Genomic DNA, 24,979 nt, shown 5'->3' on the forward strand with positions numbered 1-24,979 from the left:
AAATGTAGTTAAAGGATGATTGTAGTCGCCTAATTTCATGTAAATTCAAGGTGAGGTATTTGGCAGCCGCAGATCTCAAACAAACTTACCAATCGGCGCGATTTGCTGCTTGAAGTCGGAGGAGTTGAATACGTACTGAAGCCATACATGCACTTTCCTGCCCGTATCTTGCAAACTTTGCTGTCTTTATTGCAGATGAAGCTGTTTATATAGATTTGTGAAATAAACGCATGTTTCCAACATTTACGTGCAGTAAAAAACTAATCATTCAAAGCTTAATGTACTACTTATTTCAGTGCCTACAGGCCTATGTACAATGAAGATCAACATAAGCTTATTCTTTTTAAATATCAAAGTCTATTTTTATACTTTTATTTCGATAAATATGACATACATAATAATACAAATTGTGTTTAATGTAATACTATTTCTACATGAAGACTGTAATGTTGTAAAAACTGACTCATGTAACGTTACATGGCATTTTTACCATAGTAAAAAAAAAAACCATTGTCATAATTCATCTCTTTATTGCAGAACAAGATCGTCGCATACAAAAAAATATACAGAGGATTTACAATAGTACTCATTGTTATAGCAGCATTAAATGAACGAAATCAAATTATTTCTCCAGGGAATAACATTAAATGAACACATAGGCTACTTCCGTTTTGTATTTTCAATACACTCCTTACAGATTATACAATCTTAATATATTGCAGCAGTTCAGTTTAAACTGGTATGATGTAAAATGATCTCAAATCTTCACACCATTAATTCTTCGGAGTATTATATGTGGATGTGTTACTTCCAGGTGTCCATTACTCGTAAATAAATCTCACAAGAACAATATCCATTATTATAGCCTACCAATTTCTAAAAACAAAGATTTCTTTTTAAAGACAATGTTCTTGTTATTCCAAATAGGCTAACAGATTTGTGTGGACACACAATCGTTGTGATAAAACTCTGACAGCAATTCAAGGACACAACATTGCTAAAGTTTCTGCTCGTGGAAACCCCAACCAAGGCAGTTACAGAAAGGAAATAATAAATATCATTACCAGAAGAACCCGACTGTGTAAATCCTTGAGATAAACAGTTTGCATTTAAAGTTATTAAAGCATTTTCCCGAGAAGTCGCCGGCGCGAAGGTAAGACGGAACAACTGATACACTGCTTTGCGGATAGGCGGAAGTTAACTGACGTCACTGTGAAAAGGGTCTATTATAATGATAGATGAACAATATAGCTATATAGCTTTAAGAATTTTTTTTTTTTTTTTTTTTTTTTGAGCTGATGAATGATAAAACCATTGACAGCCTATCAGAATCCAGTATAGGCTTTAAAGAGCTAGATGACAAAACTGCAGAGTGCACTTATACGAGACAGTGTTATCAGGCATTGGTGTAGTAGATGCTAATGTAGTTACACTTGGTGTGAATGGCCCTTAGGTGTTGGAGTTTACTGTTCTATAGTTTGCAATAAATAGAATCCTCCATGAAGACCCATTGGCAGTGCAACTGAAGGCAAGGGTAACTTGATTACAGCTCTTGGTGTTCAGGGTAGAACATGGCAGCTAGCGTCCCTCTTCATTGCTGCAGCCTGATCTGTCTGCCAAGTTTTTGTGGTGCACTAGTTGGTCCCCAGTTCGTGGAACCCAGTCACTCTGATTGGCTGTTCAGTCTGTGAGAATAAAAACAGAAGTGATAAAAGCAAGCAAACAACAATCTTAAAGGGATAGTTCACCCAAAAGTGAAATTTTGATGTTTATCTGCTTACCCCCAGCGCATCCAAGATGTAGGTGACTTTGTTTCCTCAGTAGAACACAAATGATGATTTTTAACTCCAACCGTTGCCGTCTGTCAGTCAAATAATGCTAGTGGATGGGAACTTCTAATATAAGAGTAAATAAAACTTGCATAGACAAGTCCAAATTAAACCCTGCGGCTCGTGACGACACATTGATGTCCTAAGACACGAAACGATCGCTTTGTGCGATAAACCGAACAGTATTTATATCATTTTTTTAACTCTAATACACCACTATGTCCAACTGCGTGCAGCACTCGTTAGTAAGGTCTGATCGCGCTCTGACAGCGGCAGTGATGTCTCGCTTTCATTGAAGTATATGCGCGAGACATCACTGCCGCTGTCAGAGCGCGATCAGACCAAACGAATCGAGTGATGAATGCAGAAACAAAGAAACTACTGAAGAAACAAAGTCACCTACACCTTGGATGTGCTGGGGGTAAGCGGATAAACATCAAATTTTCATTTTTGGGTGAACTATCCGTTTTAAGAGTACGTCTGCTTGATTGAGATAAAATTGTGCTCAAGATTATTTTGGTCAATACTGTAATCACAATTATTTAACATGATTGAGTGGGCAATATGACCAAAACCATATATAAGCAGGTTTGGGAGGGTTACTTTTCAAATGTATTCCGTTACAGTTACAAATGACTTCATAAATGAAGTATTCAGTAACGTAATCCAAGCACCACAATATGAAAGTAATGTAATCTGATTACTTTTGGATTCCTTCAAGGTCACATATCAAAGTACTATTATTTAATATGACTTTAAAATTAAAACTAATGAGAACTAGGCTATTAAAACTAAGCATTAAAACATTAAAAAACATTAAAAATGTCCATCTACATATGCAAAGAAAAAAGTCCTCATTTATTGAAGACAAGTGAATGGTTAATACTATATATATATATATATATATATATATATATATATATATATATATATATATATATATATATATATATAATTTAATTTTTTTTTTTTTTTTTTTTTTTTTTTAAAGCATAAACAATAAAATAAAAAGTGCTTAAGCTTTTCATGCAAGTCTTTTCCCCAGCCATTAGTAACTTGACTGTGACTCAAGTGCCCCCTTGAACGCAGTCTGAAATGTTGGTTACATAGTAGCACTTATATGTATGAAACTCAGTACACATATAGATCTCATTGAGCTGAAGTCAGTACTTTGACTTTTTGGGCTTTACTTAGGCTACATCCACACGAAGCCAGAGCTTACCCTATCCTATCTTTTTTTTTTTTTTTTTTCTTTTTTTTTTTCCCTCGTCTCAAATATCTGTGTACACGAAACCTCTGAAAAGACTCAAAACTATGTAGTATACATGCCAGACCAGTATGTGGTGCTGTAATTCTGCCACAGAGATACACTTAATAAAATGACGAATAAGACTTGGAGCATGCACATAAACCTTGCACGCTGTATACAAACCTTAGTAAAGCTTAGAAATGCTGCTTTATTTTGGCTCAGTATGCAGCATGAACACAAGCATCTAGAGTCTGCTGCTGCTGTTGTTGTTGTTGTTGTTTGTTTCCTTCTGGAGCATCAGTGAACGTTTGAAACTTTTTTTTTTTTTTTTTTTTTTTTTAATAGTTGTGTTTGAGTCCCTCAGTTGTCCTCAATGTAAAAAGATGGATCTCAAAATCATACATTCACTGCTGGAAAGGGTTCAAATATGCAAAAGATGCTGGAAAATGGAAGCGTTTTCAGTACTTGGAGGATTTTTCTGAAGAAACAAAGCTCAGGTTAATTGCTCTGGACAAACAAGGGACTGATGAACAACCATCACAAAACAACACAACAACAACAAAAACAAAAACATCATCCAGGTAATGACAGAGTATTAAGAATCAAGATTTCATAAACTCTTGAGTTGGGTCATTTTTTTAAATTAAGGTGTTTTTTTTTTTTTTTTTTTTTTGTGTGTGTCTTGTGGACTATTTGTAAACATCTTATGTAAAATATCTTATTTAGGACAGTACTAATAAAAAAAAAAAAAACACTCATTTTGTATGATCTCATTTTGTTAAAATTATTCACATTTTCACAGATTCTGCAAGTAGTTCACATACTTTTTCTTGCCACTGTACATTATTGGGGAAAATTATAGTTTTTCTCGATTGCTTAAACACATTTCTTGAAACTATGCCTCATATACTGAAAACAGTAAACACAAATCCATAATGTCTCACCCAGTACCCCAAACATCCTATTTTCAGGTCAAAATGAAGCTCTACACTCAAAACCAAAAATCAAAATCAAAACTCTTGCTGAAAAACCAAACTTTGCCCTCAGACATCACATACAAGCCCTCAAAAACACACACTACAACATAGTCTTACACACTGGTGAGATAAATTCAAAACAATACTACAAAAAAACAAAAACCAGTTATAAGTTGTGTTGTATGTGGTTCTCCCCCTCAAGGAACTTTTCACATGATGAACACGTGTATACACTTGCACATTTTTTTATTCCTTAATGTACTGTACAGTACAATACACCAAACAACAACAAAACATATTCTACCCCAGCATCACATCTTTGGTCTGGGACAGGCCAGAGAATCTCATCAACAGGCTATACTGGCCCTAGCCAGGCAGCGGGGGTAAAATCCTCTTGCATGCCTGATCCACCTCTGGCACGCATCAACTGGAATGTCTAGTCAGGCTTCTTACATTCCATCATCTCTGTGTCCTACAAAAATAGAAGTACTAATTACTGTAACATCCTTTTTACAAAATGGAAGCAGACAGAAACTCTGTATAAGTAAATTTGATGCATGTGTTGTAACAGAGTACAGCACTCAAAAGTTACAGTATACTGAGGTACACCTACCTGTTTTCCTTCCTGAAGGTTCTTATGATCGAGGCAATGGTGAAGGAACTTAAGTTTAGCTGAACTCATTGCCCAGCCTCCCTCATAGTTATACCATGGACAAGGACATGGTCAGCTAGTGGCACGAATTTCATCTGAGACTCCTTGTCTGCCCCTCATCCTCCTCTTCCTTCACCTCTTCCTTCACTCCTTACTGCTCTTGCTCATCCTCTTCCTCCTCCTCCTCCTCTCTGGTATCTTTGACCTTTTCAATCACGTCTCTCTGTATCCATTGTTCCAAAACTGAATGAATTGACTCAGGCTCTTTTATCTATCTATTGAAGGTTCTGATTTGTGTGTGATAAATTTTGACTTTTAGTGTTTCCACGTGGGTAACTGTGCTAATTGAGCTCAAGCTATGCTGACTTGAGTGAACAATATTGATTGCTAGTGCTTTCTAAATGACAACATGATGTAGGCAATGAGAAATGAAGGGATGTGTGTGTAGAGTTTTGCAGTGACAGTTCAACAAATCTGACTCGTGTCAAAACGGGAATAGTGTTTAGAGTTTAGAGAAATGGGTGTGGTTTTTGATAAATGGTTATGGTTTTAAAATTTTAGTTCAAAAGCCTGGTTATAGTGTTTAATCAATCAAGAAAAACTGTAATGTTATCAAGTTTAATATCTTACCTAAATTCCTATAGATTTTTCAGTCTCTCCTGATCCATATTTCACCCTTTTTTCCTACCTCAATGATCAGATGTTTTATATGGTGTGGTAAAACACCCAGAATAAATATTGACAACCTGACCTTAAGAGCATAATCGGGGGTCTTAAAGTGTACTGGACGGCAACACACTCTAGACACCTGTCTCAGATGTTTGGAAGTCACTTCGTCCCCTCATGGCTTAAAATAGAACTCTATGAACTAAAGGAGAATGACCCCAGAGATATTTTATATAAATAGGATGAGAAATTGATAAAATAAAAATAAAAAATCCAATGATAGCTCATACAGTCTGGTTGTGGGTGAAGGTTGCAACAGACATTTGGACAGAAAGGGGTTCTCTCCCCTAGATGGCATTATGGAGCAACAAATTGCTCTCAAAATGTTTCCAGGATAAACACTTTAAAATATGGGCTGACAAAGGAAATTTGTCTTAGGCAAAACTACACTATAAAACTATCAGGAAATGTTGCTAATAATTGGCAAGAAGTGCATTGCAATGAAGTGAAAATCTGAATCTGATACTGATCTAAAAAAAAAAAAAAAAGCTAACATACCGCTTAAGAAATAAAAGTAAAGTATTATATAAAATTTGGCAACCTTTTTTCAATTATATAGGATGATACTTCATTAGACCGGATGGATTCTCTTTTTTAGTGAGGTCTCACACTATTAATAATGTTACCCGTCCTGTTGACATTTTTAAAAAAAAATTTTTTATTTATCTATTTATTTATTTTTCATTTTTATTTTTTCCCCTTTTTTGTCTTGTGACCATGCATGTGCTATAGATGAATAGCAAATATGGCCAAGTCAGTAGAGCTCTCACAAAAGCTATAGACAACAAATTGTTTTATTACATTAGAAAGTCTATGACTACAAAAGATTTTCAAAACACTAAAAGATCCTAGAGACACAGCTGGCAAGCCTTATAAGTTTAAAAATTGTTGTACCCAGAAAACCTTTGAGGGTGTTGAAGAAAAAGCACAATATCATTAAGGGGAATAAAATGTTTGATCAGAGCAACTGAGAAAAACCCTCATTTACTGCCAAAGACTTGATGACCTGATGAAAGTTGGGGGGGGGGGGGTGCATTTCAATGCAGAGTATGAAAAAGGACACTAGACAAGCATGGCCTTCATGTTGGGACATCTTGCCGAATGCCACTCTTAAACCAAGAAGAACATAAAAGGCCGACTTGAATATGCTAAAATTAATTTGGATAGACATGTGGAGTTCTGGAAGAAAGTTTTATGGAGTGATGTGACCAAACTGGAAATTTTTGGACACATGGCAAAAAAGGAAAAGCTTACATTATGAGCAGAAGAACACCATCTCCATGGTCAAACATGGAGGTGCTCCAAGTCTTATGTGGGTGCTTTGCTGTTGCAGGAAGTGGAAGTGGAAATCTTGACTGTATGAAGAACATCATGAATTCTTTGAAGTATCAAGCCATTTTGGCAAGGCTTCTAAGCACTTAAAGGCAGTGTTTATTGGAGGTTATAAAGAATAAAAGATTCTGAACGAAATTTGACTTAGGGGTTGAATAATAATAATAATAATAATTATTATTATTATTATTGTTCATGTTATTATTAATATGAAATTATATACGTTATATATATATATATATATATATATATATATATATATATATATATATATATATATATATATATATATACAGATATATACAGATAATTTGGGTAAAATATATGTTTAAGTCCTCTCTGCCTGTCCGCATGTCTCAAGTTCAGCTCTGGGGCGAAAGAGAAATCGCCCACAGGAGACGGGTCTATGTAGCAGTTTAGCCAGTTGCTGATTCATGATATAAACATTCAAGATATATGACATCAAATTAAGCCAATGTGCAATACCAAACAGCAAGACCTGAATTATTTGCAAATAATTCAGGTCTTGCTGTTTGGTATTGCACATTGACTTGTAGTTTTATTTATATATATATATATATATATATATATATATAGTGGTCAGAATTATTGGCACCCTTGATAAATATGATCAAAGATGACTGTAAAAATAAATTGCATTGTTTATCCTTTTGAACTTTGATTCATAAAATTAGCAAAAATCTAACCTTTCATTGAAGGAAAAGAATTGAAAGTAGGGGAGAAATCACATTATGAAATAAATGTTTTTCTCCAAAACACTTTGGCCACAATTATTGGCACCCTTTTATTCAATACTTTTTGGAACCTCCTTTTGCCAAGATAACAGCTCTGAGTCTTCTTCTATAATGCCTGATGAGTTTGAAGAACACCTGACAAGAGATCAGAGATCATTCCTTCATCCAGAATCTCTACAGATTCTTCAGATTCCCAGCTCCATGTTGGTGCTTCTCTTCAGTTCACTCCTCTCATTTTCTTTAGGGTTCAGGTCAGGGGACTGGGATGGCCATGGCAGAAGCTTCATTTTGTGCTCAGTGATACATTTTTGTGTTGGTTTTGATGTTTGTTTTGGATCATTGTCCTGATGGAAGATCCAACCACGGCCCATTATTTGATTTCTAACAGAAGTGCATTGCATTAACTTCTTTAGCCATGAAAGCCTTAGAGAGGGAACTCAAGTCACAACTTATCACAGTAACGGGTCATAAGCTAGATCCTATCGCACTAAAAGAGGTGTGGATGATGCAAAGCTTTTTCTCCTAAATACCATACACCAATATCTAGAGAAGGGAGGCACATTTGCTAGAATGTTGTTTGTTGATTTCTCCTCTGCGTTCAACACAATGAATCCTGTCATTTTAGCAAATAAACTTGTATGTGAATTTGAAGTAAGTCATGGTTTGGTTTTATGGATCTTAGATTTGACATGTAGACAGCAAAGAGTCATGTTGAATGGAGTGCTGTCAGATATGCTTGTTACGTCAATTGGATCTCCTCAGGGATGTGTACTGTCTTCCATTTTCTTTATTCTCTATACAAATGAATGTTGCAGCACTAAGAATAACTGTCATGTAGTTAAATATGCTGATGACACAGTTTTTCTATCCTTGTTAACTAGTGCAGAATGTGATGACAGTAAGGATCACAATGAGTTTTTTGAGTGGTGTAAAAAAGCTGAATTACAACTGAGCATTAGTAAAAACGAAAGAGATGGTAATTGATTTCAGGAAAAATGCCTCGAAGGTGAAACCTGTGTACTTTTTACGGAACAGAAGATGAAAGGGTACATGAGTATAAGTATCTTGTAACTATCTTTTGATACTAAACTCAAAAAAATTGATACGTTGGATTTACTTAATTTTTTTATGTCAACAGGTTCCACACAATTTTTAAAAAACTATTAACATAACAGAAACTTCTAAATACCAACATAATAGAACAGTAAACATTAAAAAGTCTCTCCATTTTCTCATTCCATGAGCAACAAAAGTTAAAGAAAACTCAAAGTATCACGGGAGATGACTCTCATCCCTTGACGGTTTATTTTGAAGCACTGCCCTCTGGAAGAAGATTTAGAAGCATTAAATGTTCATCTAATAGATATAAATTTACTTTTGTTCCAGAGGCTATTCGCCTCTGCAATTTAAAGTTTTAAAGGTCCCGTTTTTCGTGGTTTTTTGAAGCTTTGATTGTGTTTATAGTGTGCAATATAACGTGTTCATGTTTCGCGTGTAAAAAAACACAGTATTTTTCACATAATTTACTTATCTGTATACCGCTGTTTCCACTGTCATAAAAACGGGCTGATGACTTCCTTGTTCTATGAAGTCCCTCCTTCAGAAATACGTAACGAGTTCTGATTGTGCCAGCGGTTCCTGTGTTGTGGAGATGCACGCGCTCAGTGTTATTGTAAACATGTCTTTAATTTTACCCTATCAATTTGAGCCGGAATCAGACCCGGTGATTGGGCTGCGGGATGAAAATAACAGCGTTTCGACGACATGGCGACAAACACACTCTACAAACGCAACTCTTGTGTATTCCTGTGGGCGGAGGTTAGTCAAAAAACTGTTTTAGTTACGTCATTAAAGAAGGAAGTAGAGGGATGTAGTCCAAACTGGCCGTTCGATGTAAGCGACTTCTGTTAAATAAAATATCTCGCTTGGCATTGAACTTTGAGCTTTAAAATTTTACAGATTTTATTTATACTCTAACAACAACATTACACACTAACTAAAGTTTGAAACATGGGATCACGAAGAACGGGACCTTTAATTAGTGTTTTTTTTTTGTTTGTTTGTTTTATGAATTTATTTCTGAAGCATGTTGGGTTATGTTTTTTACTTCTTTATTTACTTATTTTCTGTACTTTGTGTCTGCTATATGATGCTACTACCCTACTAGAATTGCCCTTGTGGGATTAATAAAGTTCTTAACTTCTTAGCTCTTTTTTTAGTTTCATCTGACCAAAGAAGCCTGTCCCGTTTGAAGTTCCAGTCTTGTCTGACAACTGAATGTGCTGGATATTGTTTCTGGATGAGAGCAGAGGATATTTCTTGAAACCCTCCCGAACAACTTGTGGGGATGTAGGTGCTGTTTGATAATTTTTTTAGGCTTTCTGAGACTCAAGACTCAACTAATCTCTGCAATTCTCCAGTTGTGATCCTTGGAGAGTCTTTGGCCACTCAAACTTTGCTCCTCGCATTAGGACGATTTGGACGCATGTCCTCTTCCAGGCAGATTTGTAACATTTTTAGTTGATTGGAACTTCTTAATTATTGCCCTGATAGTGGAAATTGGGATTTTCAGTGCTTTATCTATGTTCTTACAGCCACTTTCTATTTTGTGAAGCATCAGAACTATATTCTTTGGTTTTACTCATCGTAATGAATGATTAAGGGAATTTGGCCTTTGTGTTGTGTTTCCTCATTTTTATACTCCTGTGGAACAGGAAGTCATGGCTGCACAATTGCATGTTCATGATCACCCTTGGTGTGCTAAAAAAATGTAAATATGAATGGGGATATATTTCAGAGATATTTTACTCTAGGAGTTCCAATAATTGTGGCCAACGTGTTTTGGAGAAAAACATTTATTTCATAATGTGATTTCCCCCCCCACTTTCAATTCCTTCAATGAAGGAATAGATTCAATAGATTTTTGCTAATTTTATGAATTAAAGATCAACACACACACACACACACACACACATATATATTTTTCATTCACCTTGATAAAAGCCTGCAGAAAACAGTTTTGCGAGAATCATCCTCAAACTTAATCCAGAACTTGGTAAAATATTCAAGCCTCTATAAGCACCGACCGAGGGTGCTTGAGCCACTGCCCCTTTAATCGCGAAAGTGAAAGTGCCCTTTGCGAGAAGACAAATAGCCTACCATCCAATAAAAGTTTGGGCATAATTGTTTTTCTCTCGTTAAAGCAAAGGTATGTTTTAAATAAATGTTGGAGTTGGAGTTAAAGCTTGGAGACAAAGCTTTGATGACAGAATTGAAAGTTCTAGCTGGCAGAGGAAAATTATACAAAGTCATAAATTCTTCATATTCCAGTATAATAGCATCATTTTTAAATAAATCCAAAACAAAAACAATGCCTCTGTCATAGTCAGCAGATGGTGCAGTTTACAGCAGCCGCAGCGTTGACAGCTTTACGTCTTTCGAAACGCGACAGTCAACGTGATCTGGCGTGCGTCATACATGTGCGCAAAGCAAACAGCTCAGCCATTTTTTTGTTTTCATTTATTAATAAAAAGCTTTTTAAACTATGTTTAAACTGCGATCGATTGATTGATACGCTTGAAGGTGTGATATCATATTTAAAGACTGTAGTCTGTATCGAGAGAACTGACAAACATTTGACTGCGTTACATCCACAGCATCTGTTTGTGGGAGGTCAGTAGATATGTCTTTGTTTATTGGTTCTAGTAAAGGGTTTATTACCTTACCATATCACCATGGTAACCATAGTTTACACTGAAATGCCAGTGTAAATGTTACTACTGTAAAATCAATGTATTAATTTGAGATGAAGCTGTAAGAAGCTTTCAAAATCTTTCTGTTCTTATTAAATTATTATTGGATAGTCTTTGGTACTTGCTACATGTAATTAATTCTATTTTATATTTTTTTTTAGGCTCAGGAAGTAAATAGTCATGACAGGTGAGTGTAATGCATTTAATAAAAACTTCTAAATTAAGATGATTGTTCACAAGATCCATTGAAATTATAATCGGAATCATGATAGGCTGGGTTCAATCCTGTAACTCTTGGGTTAACAGCCATTAACAGCCATGATCATTAACCGATCAGCTACACCAACCAATGAACAATTATCATAATATATTTCATTAGCAGTTCAGGAAAGCATATAACGTTAGTATATAGTCACCCTACCATTATCTGAAGTGATCCATATGCAGTGTAAAGGGTTCTATAAAGCTTGCATTTCATATAATTTTGTCACACTTTTTTTCAGAGAGAATATTTGTGTTTGTTGATGAAGAGGAGCTTTTTAATTTGATGAAGGACCTTGACTGTCTCTACTGTAGGAATCCAGTTACGGCATCTAAACATCACCTCAAAAAGAGACATCTCAGATTCGCCATATATTATAAAGATTCTGGCATTGGTAAATAAACAAACAAAAAACACTTCTACAACAGTTGTCTTGCACAGAGATAATATTTTACACCCATTCTCAGCTCTAACGCTGTCTGTTCTTTGTGACAGGGAAGTTTTCTATCCCCTGTTATTGTGCTGATGGAGGCCATGGCAGGAGCCACTGGCACTGCCCAATGTGCACAAAAATATTGCAAAGGACAAAGGATTACAAAATCCATATTACCAACCATGGTTTGTGTTTATTTAAATACATTTCCTATTGAATTATCTTAGAGGATTGGACTGTACTGCCCTTCCACTCATTATATTGTATAATTTAAGATAAAAAGAATATCAAAGCTTTATTATATTGTATACAAATGTTTATTTATTGTTTGCATAAGTTTGGACCTAGTCGTTTATCATTATTGGTGTTGTCCACATTATAGAATAAAAGCTAACTTTTTAAGATTTAAGTTTATCAACTAAACTGGGCATCTTTGTCTAGATTCCAACTCTGTGCACTCTTTCTATCATTGCATTCTGGGATGTTTTGAAACATTATTGAAGGAGTTCAATGTATGCTGGAAAGAAATGTTTCCTTCACTATATGTATAACTATAACTCCCTTGTTTGTGACTGCTTTGTTTTTGTCATTCTTTTCTTCTGGGTAATAAGCCTGCAGTTATAAATATCCTTCAATTCTGATCTGTTTCATGCAGGTGTTGAGATGACAGACAAATCAACAGGTGAGAAATGGAATTTAATCATTTTCAATGATGTTTATCCATTGATTGAATTATTGGCTACTTCAGTAAAGTTGGTTTTATATTCGCACATTCGGACATCCGTATTCAATAGCCTTGTTAATCACACTACATTGGACATTCAGTGGACATTCACAAGTAAATATGCCATTAAAACAATACTTGCCTATTTTGATCGACTGTGAAAAATGCTGTAAGTTGACAATCGTTGGTTGTCAATATCATGTCGCTGCTTAAAATTCGCAAACATTAATTTATTGCACATTTATTGAAAAGTCTGAATTTATCAGAAGTCCGAATGTGCGAATATAAAACCAACTTTACCAAAGTTTATTGGCTGTGTCTGAAACCACAGAAACCGCCCAGTCGTTCATTAGTGACTTAAAGGTGCCCTAGAATTTAAAATTGAATTTACCTCAGCATAGGTAAATAATTAGAGTTCTGTACATGGAAACGACACACAGTGAGTCTCAAACACCATTGTTTCCTCCTTTTTATGTAAATTTGATTTGTGCAAAAGACCTCTGAAGAACAGGCGAATCTCAACATAACACCGACTGTGACGCAACAGTCGGGATCATTAATATGTACGCCCCCAACTTTTGCAAATGCCAGCCCATGTTCAAGGCATTAGACAAGCCAGTATTAACGTCTGGAGCAGCACAGCCGAATCAACAGACTTTATGCAGGTAAGCAAGCAAGGACAACAGTGAAAAATGGCAGATGGAGCAATAATAACTGACATGATCCATGATGATATGATATTTTTAGTGATATTTGTAAATTGTCTTTCTAAATGTTTAGTTAGCATGTTGCTAATGTACTGTTAAATGTGGTTCAAGTTACCATCGTTTCTTACTGTATTCACGGAGACAAGAGCCGTCGTTATTTTCATTATTAAACACTTGCAGTCTGTATAATTCATAAACACAACTTCATTCTTTATAAATCTCTCCAACAGTGTAGCATTAGCCCCGTTAGCCACGGAGCACTATGAAACTCATTCAGAATCAAATGTAAACATCCAAATAAATACTATACTCACATGATCTGATGCATGCATGATGGCCCGTGTCATTGCGTCGCTTGTCAATGACATCATATCCACGTTACCCTCGATTTCGGGTTTTGAACTTTTACTTCCGTAGAAATCATGGAAACACCAAAGACGCTTTATTATGTGTTTTATTAGACAGGTGAGCAACTGTTTGGATACTTTTATCGACAGATAAACAAATCAATGTTATATAGCTCAACACGGTTAGTCTTATTGTTTGAATCTCTCGTTTTCTTGATTTATCGCGAGTCACGTTTGCAGCTCCTCAGTGGTGTTCAAGTGGCTAACATACTGTAGAATAATCAGAAAGCTTTATTTGTACTAACTGTAATACAGCATTTTCTCCACCCATACAGTGTTTTAAAATGAATTGCATGCCATTTAGCAACACAAGTCATCCAGCTATTATTAATATGATATTCTAATATCGATCTAGCTTACTGCAACAATCTTATACCAGCCACCAAGCAAACACACAGAGTAATGTTATAATAACATTCAACACACTCAAATGCAGTTTTAGTATGATTGTTTTGACCAAGTAAAACAGCGTTGTGTTACCCCACAATTTTAATTAGTTAGATAAAGTGACTTGTATGAGTAGTAATTCAGCACTTGTGGCTGTTTCATTAGAATGAAATAAAATAATGTGATTTTAAGTGATCAAACTTAACTCTAATAAAGTTCAAGTTCAGGGAAGAAGGAAGCGAACATTAAATGTAACTTTAATCTTAAAATAAACATAAGCAACAAAACAAAAGGAGAGGCATATAAGCATAATAAAAAGCGACCTCTAGGGGCGAAACTTACATACTGTGCCTTACTCACTATGATGCTTATTTCTGAATAAATGTATTTGTAATTTGGGGGGTAAAACAGAAGTTGACAGACCAGATGGAGGCATCATGGCGGAGAGGATGTTTGATTTAGACATGTCTCGATCCTACCTCCACATACCTGATCATCTAGCATTACTCTGGTTTCAGACACAGCCATTCCCAAATTGCAATTCATCTAAATTGTTTTCCCCCTTCCAGTTGAGCTACAACCTACAACAGTCCTGTTGGAGACTCTGCAAACAGACAATGAAGACAGGACAGCAGGCAATAAGTCAGCATGCCAAAAGTGTGGAATCCACTTTACTACCACATCAAATTTGAGACGCCACGAGAGACTACAGCACGGCCATGACCAACAGCCCATGTTATGCATAGATGCCAAAAATGCAATCTATGTTACACCCAAGGATCTGCATGGACCTAGAGTGCCCATTCATATCCGTAAATCCTTTGCCTTACAGATTCTGCTTTGTGAATTGGAAGAATGCTGGGATTTCATGAAAGCGCAGGCCCAGAGAGGAAATCCTGGTAAAGAATGCCGGCACCTCGTGAGAACTAATCACGCACGACACTACGTTCCCCCTCCACCACTGTGTGTCAACTCTCTGGAGGAAATGACTGACAAACACCTCCTGTCCAAATCGGAGAAACAGGAGTGCCAGGAAATGAACTCAAGGGCATGTTTAGAGGGAGTCGATTGTGTGTACCCTATTTTTTGGGAGGAGCATGAACTTTCAGAGAGATGCATCTACTTTTCTGTGTACACCGACCTTAAGGACAAATGGTGTCAGTTTGGGAGGACACGTGTCTCTTTTGATACCAAGTCTGGCAACTGGAAGTGTCTATGTGAACACAAAAGAAACCATTGTGTCCACAAGTATTTATCTATGTGGTGGTTGTTCCAGGAGCGTCCTGAATTGTTGCAAAATGCCCTAGATATCAACACTGAGAGTGTCGACGTGCTGGAGGAAGTGGTCCTGGATGCTGAGGATGTGGTTCAAATGTCTCCGGGGGGTGATGACCTCTGCTAGCAACTGGTCTCATCCATCAAAACTACACTCTCATTTTCTGTGTCTTCAGTCAATAAAACACTGGCCATACCCTTTATATTGGCTCATAATTTGTTAACGGTTGGTTTGCAAAAACTCTTGTGCTGTTGCTACACTATTTTTCCTAATATATATGTTATATTTGTGGTGAAAAATAGATTATACCCTAATGAGATTTAAATCTGATTACACACAATTTAAAGTAAAATGTGTGATCATACTTTCAAGGCCAAGTCCAATAGCAATTTAAATAAATTACAGATCTAGGCCTTGTATTGCACTGTAAATGCTGAGAGTTAGGTGACATCATTTCATGCAACAGGTCTAACAACACTAGAGCGATTTATACTTTATGAAGTTGAGTTTGGTTGTTTTAGCCAGAGTTTACACTACCATATGTGAATTATGTTCAGTATTAAGATATTTTATTGGCATATTTATCTATATTTGAACAGTAAAGTCTATAATAAATACATTAAAGGAATATAGGCTCAGTGGATGCTCAAGTTTTATGCAGTATATTTTTCTGGTTCACTTCCACATAGATGGTTCAAAATCAGGATGAAGAATGGATTAAGAATCAACTTCCACTAAGAGAAAATTGAAGTTGTCAATTCAACTTTGATTCTCATTCAAAACTCATGATGTTTTTAAATTTGACTTTTGCACTTTCAGGTAACAATCAATCAATTAATTAATACAGTTGATCATTATGACTGTTATATGGTAATCCAGTCACAGTGACATAGAAGTATATTTTCTTTCATTTGTATTTAGGAATTTACTCAATTGGAGCAAAGTCTGGCTTTCATTATGCATTAAGCATATTTACGGCAATTTTTTTTTTTTTTTTTTTTTTTTTGGAAAACTTTGAAAACATCCTTTACTAAAAGGTAAAATGTTTTAAAGATGTTTTTAGATTAATGTTATATATGGAGTCAAATTAATGCCTTAAAGTTTTGCACAAAAATAAAGTTTTGCAAAACATAAAAAAGAATTGAGCAATAAAAAAATGTTTTGCAAACAAAAATAAAGAATTGCAAAGGAAAAATAAAGTATTGAGCAGAAAAAAGTAAGTTTTGCAAACAAAAATAATAAATTGCAAAATAAAATAACGTAGTGCAAAAATAAAAATATAATCAATTACAAAAATCAATGACAGCTGTAATCCTATTTTATCTTTGCCACATATTTTTCATGCTCAAACCTACTAAATCATTTGCAACGCTCATTTTATTCTGCGTTTCAGTCAAGCGTGCGCTCACGATACCGGTTTTCTTTTGCGCTGCACTTTTCTGTGCGGTTCTCTTTATGGCACTGGTTTGACGTGGGGGTGGAGTCAAGAAACGGGGGCACGCCCCGCGAAACACGTCATCGGCAGGAGACGCAGATCGCAACAGAACAGATCAAGCATAGAGACAGACCCTGCATCCCAATGTGCATACTATCCACCCTATCCACCCTAAATAGTATTGAATATTACTAGTGTCACATACTATTTAGGATGGATAGTATGCACATTGAGACGCAGGCAGAGTGCATTTATTGAACAATCCAACTGTCTCCAGGCTGCCTTCTTGTCTTTTCTGACTCATTACAAAAAACAGAACAATGCCTAAAAGGTGCTGTGTGTCAAGGTGTACAGCTAACAAGCTAAAAAACCCAGAAATAAGTTTTTATAAGCTGTCGACCCCAAAAACGAATGTTTAAGGACACAAATGTGGATACAGGCAGTGAGACAGAGCGAAACGGGTCATATTACTATAAGAAATGCATTGGAGGGGGTCGTAATCGGCGACAACATATGCTAAACAAACCAACAAAAACAAACCATTCATTATTTTTAACCATGTCAAAGAATTATTTCACCTGTCGCCGATTACGTTCCCCTCCAATGCATTTCGCGGGGGTGTGCCCCCGTTTCTTGACTCCACCCCCACGTCAAACCAGTGCCATAAAGAGATCCGCACAGAAAAGTGCAGCGCAAAAGAAAACCGGTATCGTGAGCGCACGCTTGACTGAAACGCAGAATAAAATGAGCGTTGCAAATGATTTAGTAGGTTTGAGCATGGAAAATATGTGGCAAAGATAAAATAGGATTACAGCTGTCATTGATTTTTGTAATTGATTATATTTTTATTTTTGCACTACTTTATTTTATTTTGCAATTTATTATTTTTGTTTGCAAAACTTATTTTTTTCCGCTCAATACTTTATTTTTCCTTTGCAATTCTTTATTTTTGTTTGCAAAACATTTTTTTATTGCTCAATTCTTTTTTGTGTTTTGCAAAACTTTATTTTTGTGCAAAACTTTAAGGCATTAATTTGACTCCATAGTTATATACAACAATCCTTATATCAGTACTAGAGATGTTTCATACACTGCACACTATCGCATGTGAAGTGTTGGAGAATGCAACACTTTCAAACATCAAAGGATTGTGCGCTTATGATGCGCGCATGCGCAGATCATATTCCTCCCGAGCAAGACCAGCACTGGTGAGAATAAATTCATTTATCTTATCGTCTTCGCATTACGCACAATTCATGTCATGCTATTAAGACACGATAGCTATATATAGATTTGACTTTACATTCATTTCTGGGCACTTATGATGACGCGCGTTTTATCGTATTTTTTCCTTTTATAAAATTATTAAATAAACCCTTATAATTAGCAATTAAGCTGAGGTTGCCATGAAAATAAAACATATGTATTAATATCGATCATCCTAACAGAGCGCATCTGTTTTTTTCCTTCTAAATGCATCGGAATCGGATGCTCCTCATAAAGCAGTCTTTAAGAGCGAAATTAAATAATGAATGGTTCGCCTACTTTAGTTTACTGACCACAGCGCCATTTTGCATTGGTAAAGAATATTTTGGGGGCAGAGAGTATGCGCTGGAAATTATGCTTTTTGAATTGGAATTGATGAAACTGATGTTTCCTTCACATCCTTACCACTGTCTCTTTATGGTTTGAGCATCAGCACCGTCAGTTTATGCATTATGCATAATCATCACCACCACCTCCATCGGTTTATGGGTTGAGCATCAACACCATCACTTATGCTTCATCATCGTCATCACCACCACCATCAGTTTATGGATTATGCATGATCAACACCGTCAGATTATGGATTATGCATCTCCATCATAATCACCATCAGTTAATGGTCTAATCATCATTTGTGCTTCATCTTTGTTATCATCTTGTTTCTGTTTTACTTTTGTGGAGAAATGATAGAAATATTCTCCTAAATAGCCATTTCATGTATATCCTTGAGGTTAATGTGGGATTTAAGAAGTAATTAGTATAGTAATGCAATATTTTTTTAGAAAGAGTAATTAGTACAGTAATCTAATTACACTTTTGAAGATAATTACATTTTTTAGAGTAACTTACCCAACACTGCATTCCATATACACTATTGCTAAATAACAAAATAATATCATTATGTCCTTAATTTCTCTTTGGTTAGTGATACTGAGCAGAGTCTTGCTATGAGTGCCAAAGCAGACCTGGATGTCCTACCACATGATGCAGATGTCCTACCACATGATGCAGATGTCCCATCTGAAAGCAGCGTCTCTCACGCTTCCAATGACAGTTCCTCTCATCGGCTGAAACCCCAGGATACTACCACAATAATTTTTCCAGGTACTTATATTGAATAGGAAAAATTATTTATGATCATCTAAAACATTTTTTTCACATATTGTATTGAATATTTTTTCTCTTTTAAAACATGACTAAAAAGGTAAACCAATTTTAAATTTTCTTGCAGTTTGATTGACAGAATTAAACCTTGCAAAACTATTGTTTAGAACTCCAAATAAAAGAGTTAAAAGCTGGCATGACCATGAAATCTCAGTATTTTGGCCTACTCTTAGAGCAGAGTCAAAAAGCTTGTATTTTCTCATAGCTTCTGCTCACTCATTGCCAAAAGTGGAGCTGCCTCAAAATGCAATCAAGGCGATTAAAGGCAGTGAACTGGAGGCTGCATCACTTCCTGCTCAGGTTGGAGGGACTATTGTCCATGTTCTGGGCTGGAAGGAGGGAATGGCAATCCTCCCTGGAAGCAATCTGAAGGTGGGCAAGACATACCATTTGTTCTACTGTATTTCATTAACTAATTACCCTAATATTTGAATGTCCAATCTGGAAAGAGTGTTTCAAGCTGTCATAAAGCAATTTATGGGTAGAAAAGCTGTCTGCAGTCAACATTACTTGAAAGTCATGGGTTTGAAGTGACATGCTGATCAGCATCTTGGAGGATCTTCTAGTACCACAGTGTGTGAAGTCATCTCATAAGTGGTCTTGTAGGGCCTTTCTAAGTAGCCTTTCCTAGGACAACAAGTGTAATGCTAGTACACAAAATTTAATTAAGCTTGGAGAGAAATCCATCCATATTGATCTTGATGGCAACAAGCTTTTGAGTTCTTCATGTTCAAAAGAACAGCCATTAAGCACAAAGCAGCCAACTTTGAGCTTAAAGAGCTAGTTCACCCAAAAATGAAAATTCTGTCATTAATTACTCACCTTCATGTCGTTCCAAACCTGTAAGACCTTCGTTCATCTTCGGAACACAAATTAAGATATTTTTGATGAAATCTGAGAGCTCTCTGACTCCTCCATAGACAGCAATTTAATTACCACTGTCAAGGCCCAAAAGGGTACTAAGGACATTGTTAAAATAGTCCACATGACTACAGTGGTTCAACCTTAATGTTATGATGTGACAAGAATACTTTTGTGCACCATAACAAAACAAAACAAAACAAAACAAAAATAACAACTTTATTCAACAATTTCTTCTCTTCCATGTCAGTCTCCTACGCAGTTGACATTGTAATTACAGTGTAGCGCTTCCGTGTTCTACGTCATTTTAGTGTGAACTATCCCTTTAATGGAAGAGGTGATGTTACAGTACTTGGGTGCTGGTTTGTATTTTATTGTGCTAATAAACATTATTGTCAGAAGGAAGCACTAGTCTGATCAGATTACAACATTTTCTCCACATGTGACAAAATCAATGATATTTATTTGAAATGAAGATTTAACCATGTTTACATATTCAGTGTGATTGCTGAAGATTATTGTGAAACTTCATCAAATTAACAGAGTTGAAAACTCAGAGTGAATACATATCAATTCACTATTTTTTAGCTTTTTAATTTCTTTAATAGCATTTAAAAGATGTCTAAATACATCAATTCATTTAGCTGATGATTTTATGCAAAGCAACTTGCAAATGAGAAATGCCCCAAAGTGAGCATTTCATGCTAAAAATGCATTAATATGGAATGTTTTTTTTACTAACATAATTCTAATGATAAATCAAATGCCCATCCTGCACATGAAATGACCTCCTAAATTATTAAAATCTGATACTAAATTAATCAATCAAATGTGAAAAATATAGCTTTTTATAGCTATAATTAGCTATAACAGAAAACTCTTTTAAATACAAACAATTAATATGAACAAGTCTCCCTGTTTTCTCATCTTGCAAAAAAAATACATAAAATAACACTTTATTTCAACATGTACTCCCCCATCCAGCCCTGTGCAAAACATGATGGGAAGTGGAAATCCTTTTTCTATTATTTGATCAAGCTACTTGATTGAAACATTCTTTCAACATGAAAACATTGAGTTAAGCCAAGGAGTAACTGTTTTAAGTCAGTTTAACATGTTGCAATCATGTTTGAACAAGAAACCTGATACAATGATGGTAAATCAAAATGAATTATTTAAATAAAGCGGAAAGCATCAATAAATATATATATATATTTTTTTTGAGTGTATTCTATCCAGTTCTTGTGCTAGTAAACACGTCATTAGAGAAGAGATGTCACTGCGAGAGGGAGGGGAAGTTATTTTGATTAAAGATTATGAAGCACACAAATTTTAAAAAATATGCTTGACTGAAAAAAGTTCTTTTCTAAAATGGATGGTAATATTGAGTATATTGAGAAAAGGAAGGGGGCCAAACACCAAACCCTGAAGCACCCCATAGGTTAGCCAATGTGATTTAGACACTGTTCGTCTCCAAGAAACCCTGAAGGATCTGCCGTTCCCATGGTGAGCAGTCTGAGGGGCCGTTCACACAGAACGCGTCTTTGCGTCTAAAAAGGAGTGTTTTTTAAAAAAGCGCAGCGTAGAATGCTATGAGGGGTGATTTCAACAAAATGTGATGGTTGCTAAGCAAACTGAGAGGAGAACTAACGTGTATACGCACGCCAGCTGAATGGCCAAAATCCCATAGTATTCGGGCGTCAGACGTAAGATATGAGACGTTAGGGGCCGTTCACACAAAACGTGTCTTTGCGTCTAAAAACGCGAGATGCAGTGCTCAGGAGTGGTTTTAAAAAAGCGCAGCATAGAACACGAGAGTCTCGAGACGCGCCTTTGAGACGTGATGCAATAACGACAATAACGGAAATAATAGAAATAGGCAAACTGCAGAATTTACAGATACAAGTTTTGACATGGAAAAAAAGAAAATAAGATAATAATGAGCGCCTCCTCCGCCATGTTGCCATTATATAAAACAGTTGTCATGCCAACTCGCAATGCTTGCCCCGCCTCCAAGTTCTTCTGATTGGTCCACTGTTTTGGAACTGACATTGATGAGCGGCGCTGCGTGTAAAAGTTGAAATTCTTTTAACTTGACACGGCGTCTTAAAAACGTGGCGCTCATGTGTGAGGCCGCTGCAAAAGATGCGAGACGCAAGCGTAACTGTCATGCAGCGTCCGTCAAGCGCGCGTTTACATAGTAAAACAATGGGAAAGTTATGAGGGGTGACTTCAACAAAATGTGATGATTGCTAAGCAAACTGAGAGGAGAACTAACGTGTATACGCACGCCAGCCGTTTGGCCAAAATCCCATAGTTTTCACAAAGCCACTGGAAGGCAAGCCTGCAACCTTTAGCCAAAAAAGCGTAATGGCTAAAGCTAACGCTCCGCCCGCCGCAGTACGCAGGGAGGGAGACCGGAGGCTGTTTTTTGAATGGAAGTCAATGGATGAGAGGCTTCACTATGCTGATTAAACACCTTTGTGGGGAAATAGCTATTCATTTAATTAATGGACAGCCTGTTTGCTAATCTTCAGAATGTTTTACACTAAACCATACTTTCTTTGGGAACTATATGTAGATTTTAGTATGATAAAAATGTATTTTTTAAAGAGAAGGCAGACTAGGGAAAGTTGCGACTAATGTCACTGCCATTACATGATAGGCTGAGAGGTGCCACACGTGATTAAGTTAGCCGTTACGCTTTCTCCAATGGTAAGAGATACAGAACCTCTTATCTCCCCATTATATATGATCTCTGCTCTTATCTCCCCATTATAGAGGGTATGCATCGACGTCACTTTCCCGCCGGAACGCGCTCCCTCAGCTGGACTGAGTGGCAAAAGAACCTGCTGCGTGACTGGATTTAATAGGAGAAACTGCGAAAACACGAGTAAAACAAATGATTACTCTAAAGGTTGGGCTCGAAAATGTTCCTTATGACACGTCAAATAAACCTAATCCATGGATATTGACATGCAGCCAGGAGTCGTGTTTCCTGAGAGCATTTATATATGCCTGATTTCGACGGCGGGGAAATACATAAAGCAAATCTGCCTGTGAATATTTTATATAACTACAATATAGGTAGGTTTAAATCCAATAATCACTTTTATCAATGTTATGTCATATTGTCCAGCCCTAAAACATATAGTTTTATAGTATAGTTTTTGTCAGTGTTGTTTATTTAAAAACACCCAATCATGCAGAATATAAGATGGAAAATATTTAATTGATGAGTTGTCAACATAATATATAACAATACAATATATACGGTATGATTTTACCTCAAAATCCAACAATTTGACACAAAATTGTAACTGCAAATACATGTTTCTCTGCTGGAGTCCAGCTGTTTCTGTGAACTTCGGAGATCTATGGAAGGCCGTTTCAGCATAAAAACGTTCCAGCGTTACTCGTCGTAATTATATTTTTACTAGTAACAATTAAATTAAAGAGCTCTATAATTTAATTTGTACTAGTAACAATTACAATTATAGAGCTCTATAATTCAATTTTTACTAGTAACAATTATGATTGTAGAGCTCTCTAATTGAATTATAGAGCTCTGCAATTGTATTCTTACTAGTAACAACTGAATTGTAGAGCTCTATAATTCAGTTTTTACTAGTAACAATTCCAATTAGAGAGCTCTACAATTCATTTATTACTAGTAAGAATTCAATTGCAGAGCTCTGTAATTCAATTGTTACTAGTAATAATCCTCTAATTGCAGAGCTCTCTAATTCAATTCTAGTAACACTAGAGTATGGAAGGCCGTTTCAGCATAAAAACGTTCCAGCGTTACTCGTCGTAATTATATTTTTACTAGTAACAATTAAATTAAAGAGCTCTCTAATTCAGTTTTTACTAGTAACAATTACAATTAGAGAGCTCTATAATTCATTTTTTACTAGTAAAAATTATGATTGTAGAGCTCTCTAATTGAATTATAGAGCTCTGCAATTGTATTCTTACTAGTAACAACTGAATTGTAGAGCTCTATAATTCAGTTTTTACTAGTAACAATTCCAATTAGAGAGCTCTGCAATTCATTTATTACTAGTAAGAATTCAATTGCAGAGCTCTGTAATTCAATTGTTACTAGTAATAATCCAATTGCAGAGCTCTACAATTCCACTAGAGAGCTCTCTAATTCAATTGTTACTAGTAAAAACTGAATTATAGAGCTCTCTAATTATAATTGTTACTAGTAAAAACTGAATTAGAGAGCTCTTTAATTCAATTCTTACTAGTAGCAATTCTAATTACAGAGCTCTATAATTGTATTATTACTAGTAAAAACTCCTATTCATGAGATGCAAAACAGATTGCAGATTTCCCGCCTACAAAAGTGCGTTTCAAAATAAAAGCCCTGTAGCGTGGTTCTAAAGTATCCTGAAATATTTTACAGACTTAGGTAACATATTAATCATGTTCACATTAAAGCAAAATTAAGATGATGCCTGAGATAAAAGCCTATATTTAGTCGTTATATTCATTCACCTTTGTATATTGGTAAAGCTAAGAGCCAAGAACACTCCATATCACTGGACATAATATAGGGTGAAATGCCCTAAGCCACCCAAAGTGTTTTGACAAACTTGATATTAAGGAGTATAAATTCATTTTAAATATTTACAGTGTTTAGTATTGTTATGCAATAATAGAATGATTATCGCGGATATCTAATACAAAATAAACACCTCTATTGAATTGATTATCAAATTGTGTTAATAATAGGCGATTTGGCGCTGGGGTATGTTGTTTTTGAAATTATGTTGT

General features: G+C 35.7%; 2 protein-coding genes across 6 annotated transcripts in view; both read left to right on the forward strand.

The window, feature by feature from the left end:
* The first annotated feature begins 10,553 nt into the window (after positions 1–10,553).
* On the forward strand, positions 10,554–15,670 carry si:ch211-10d23.5 (uncharacterized protein LOC556599 homolog). 3 transcript variants are annotated; one of them, XM_048155424.1, is made up of 6 exons: positions 10,554–11,192; positions 11,434–11,459; positions 11,776–11,928; positions 12,030–12,152; positions 12,623–12,649; positions 14,762–15,670. In XM_048155424.1, the coding sequence occupies exons 2-6, from the start codon at positions 11,453–11,455 to the stop codon at positions 15,592–15,594; spliced, it is 1,143 nt and encodes a 380-aa protein (XP_048011381.1). In that variant the 5' UTR covers positions 10,554–11,192; positions 11,434–11,452; the 3' UTR covers positions 15,595–15,670. The 3 variants fall into 3 exon arrangements, with proteins under 3 accessions (XP_048011381.1, XP_048011383.1, XP_048011382.1); XM_048155426.1 differs by having other exon boundaries at positions 10,555–11,192; positions 11,849–11,928; XM_048155425.1 differs by lacking the exon at positions 10,554–11,192 and adding an exon at positions 11,227–11,333.
* A 2,356-nt stretch (positions 15,671–18,026) lies between these two features.
* Positions 18,027–24,979, forward strand: part of l3mbtl1 (L3MBTL histone methyl-lysine binding protein 1) — a 48,620-nt gene continuing 41,667 nt past the window's right edge. For 2 of the 3 annotated variants that reach the window (XM_048155388.1, XM_048155389.1), the window contains exons 1-3: positions 18,027–18,111; positions 19,095–19,273; positions 19,539–19,705. In XM_048155388.1, coding sequence (XP_048011345.1) covers positions 18,062–18,111; positions 19,095–19,273; positions 19,539–19,705 — 396 coding nt within the window. In that variant the 5' untranslated portion in view covers positions 18,027–18,061. The remainder of the gene's footprint in view (positions 18,112–19,094; positions 19,274–19,538; positions 19,706–24,979) is intronic. The other variant, XM_048155387.1, reaches the window with a different exon arrangement.

Source organism: Megalobrama amblycephala, linkage group LG14 (genome assembly GCF_018812025.1).
Source record: "Megalobrama amblycephala isolate DHTTF-2021 linkage group LG14, ASM1881202v1, whole genome shotgun sequence".
Classification (NCBI taxonomy): domain Eukaryota; kingdom Metazoa; phylum Chordata; class Actinopteri; order Cypriniformes; family Xenocyprididae; genus Megalobrama; species Megalobrama amblycephala.

Coding starts and splice junctions, on each gene's coding strand:
- si:ch211-10d23.5 (XM_048155424.1), top strand. Junction 11,929..12,029: donor TTATAAAGATTCTGGCATTG/GTAAATAAACAA, acceptor TCTTTGTGACAG/GGAAGTTTTCTATCCCCTGT. Junction 12,650..14,761: donor GATGACAGACAAATCAACAG/GTGAGAAATGGA, acceptor TCCCCCTTCCAG/TTGAGCTACAACCTACAACA.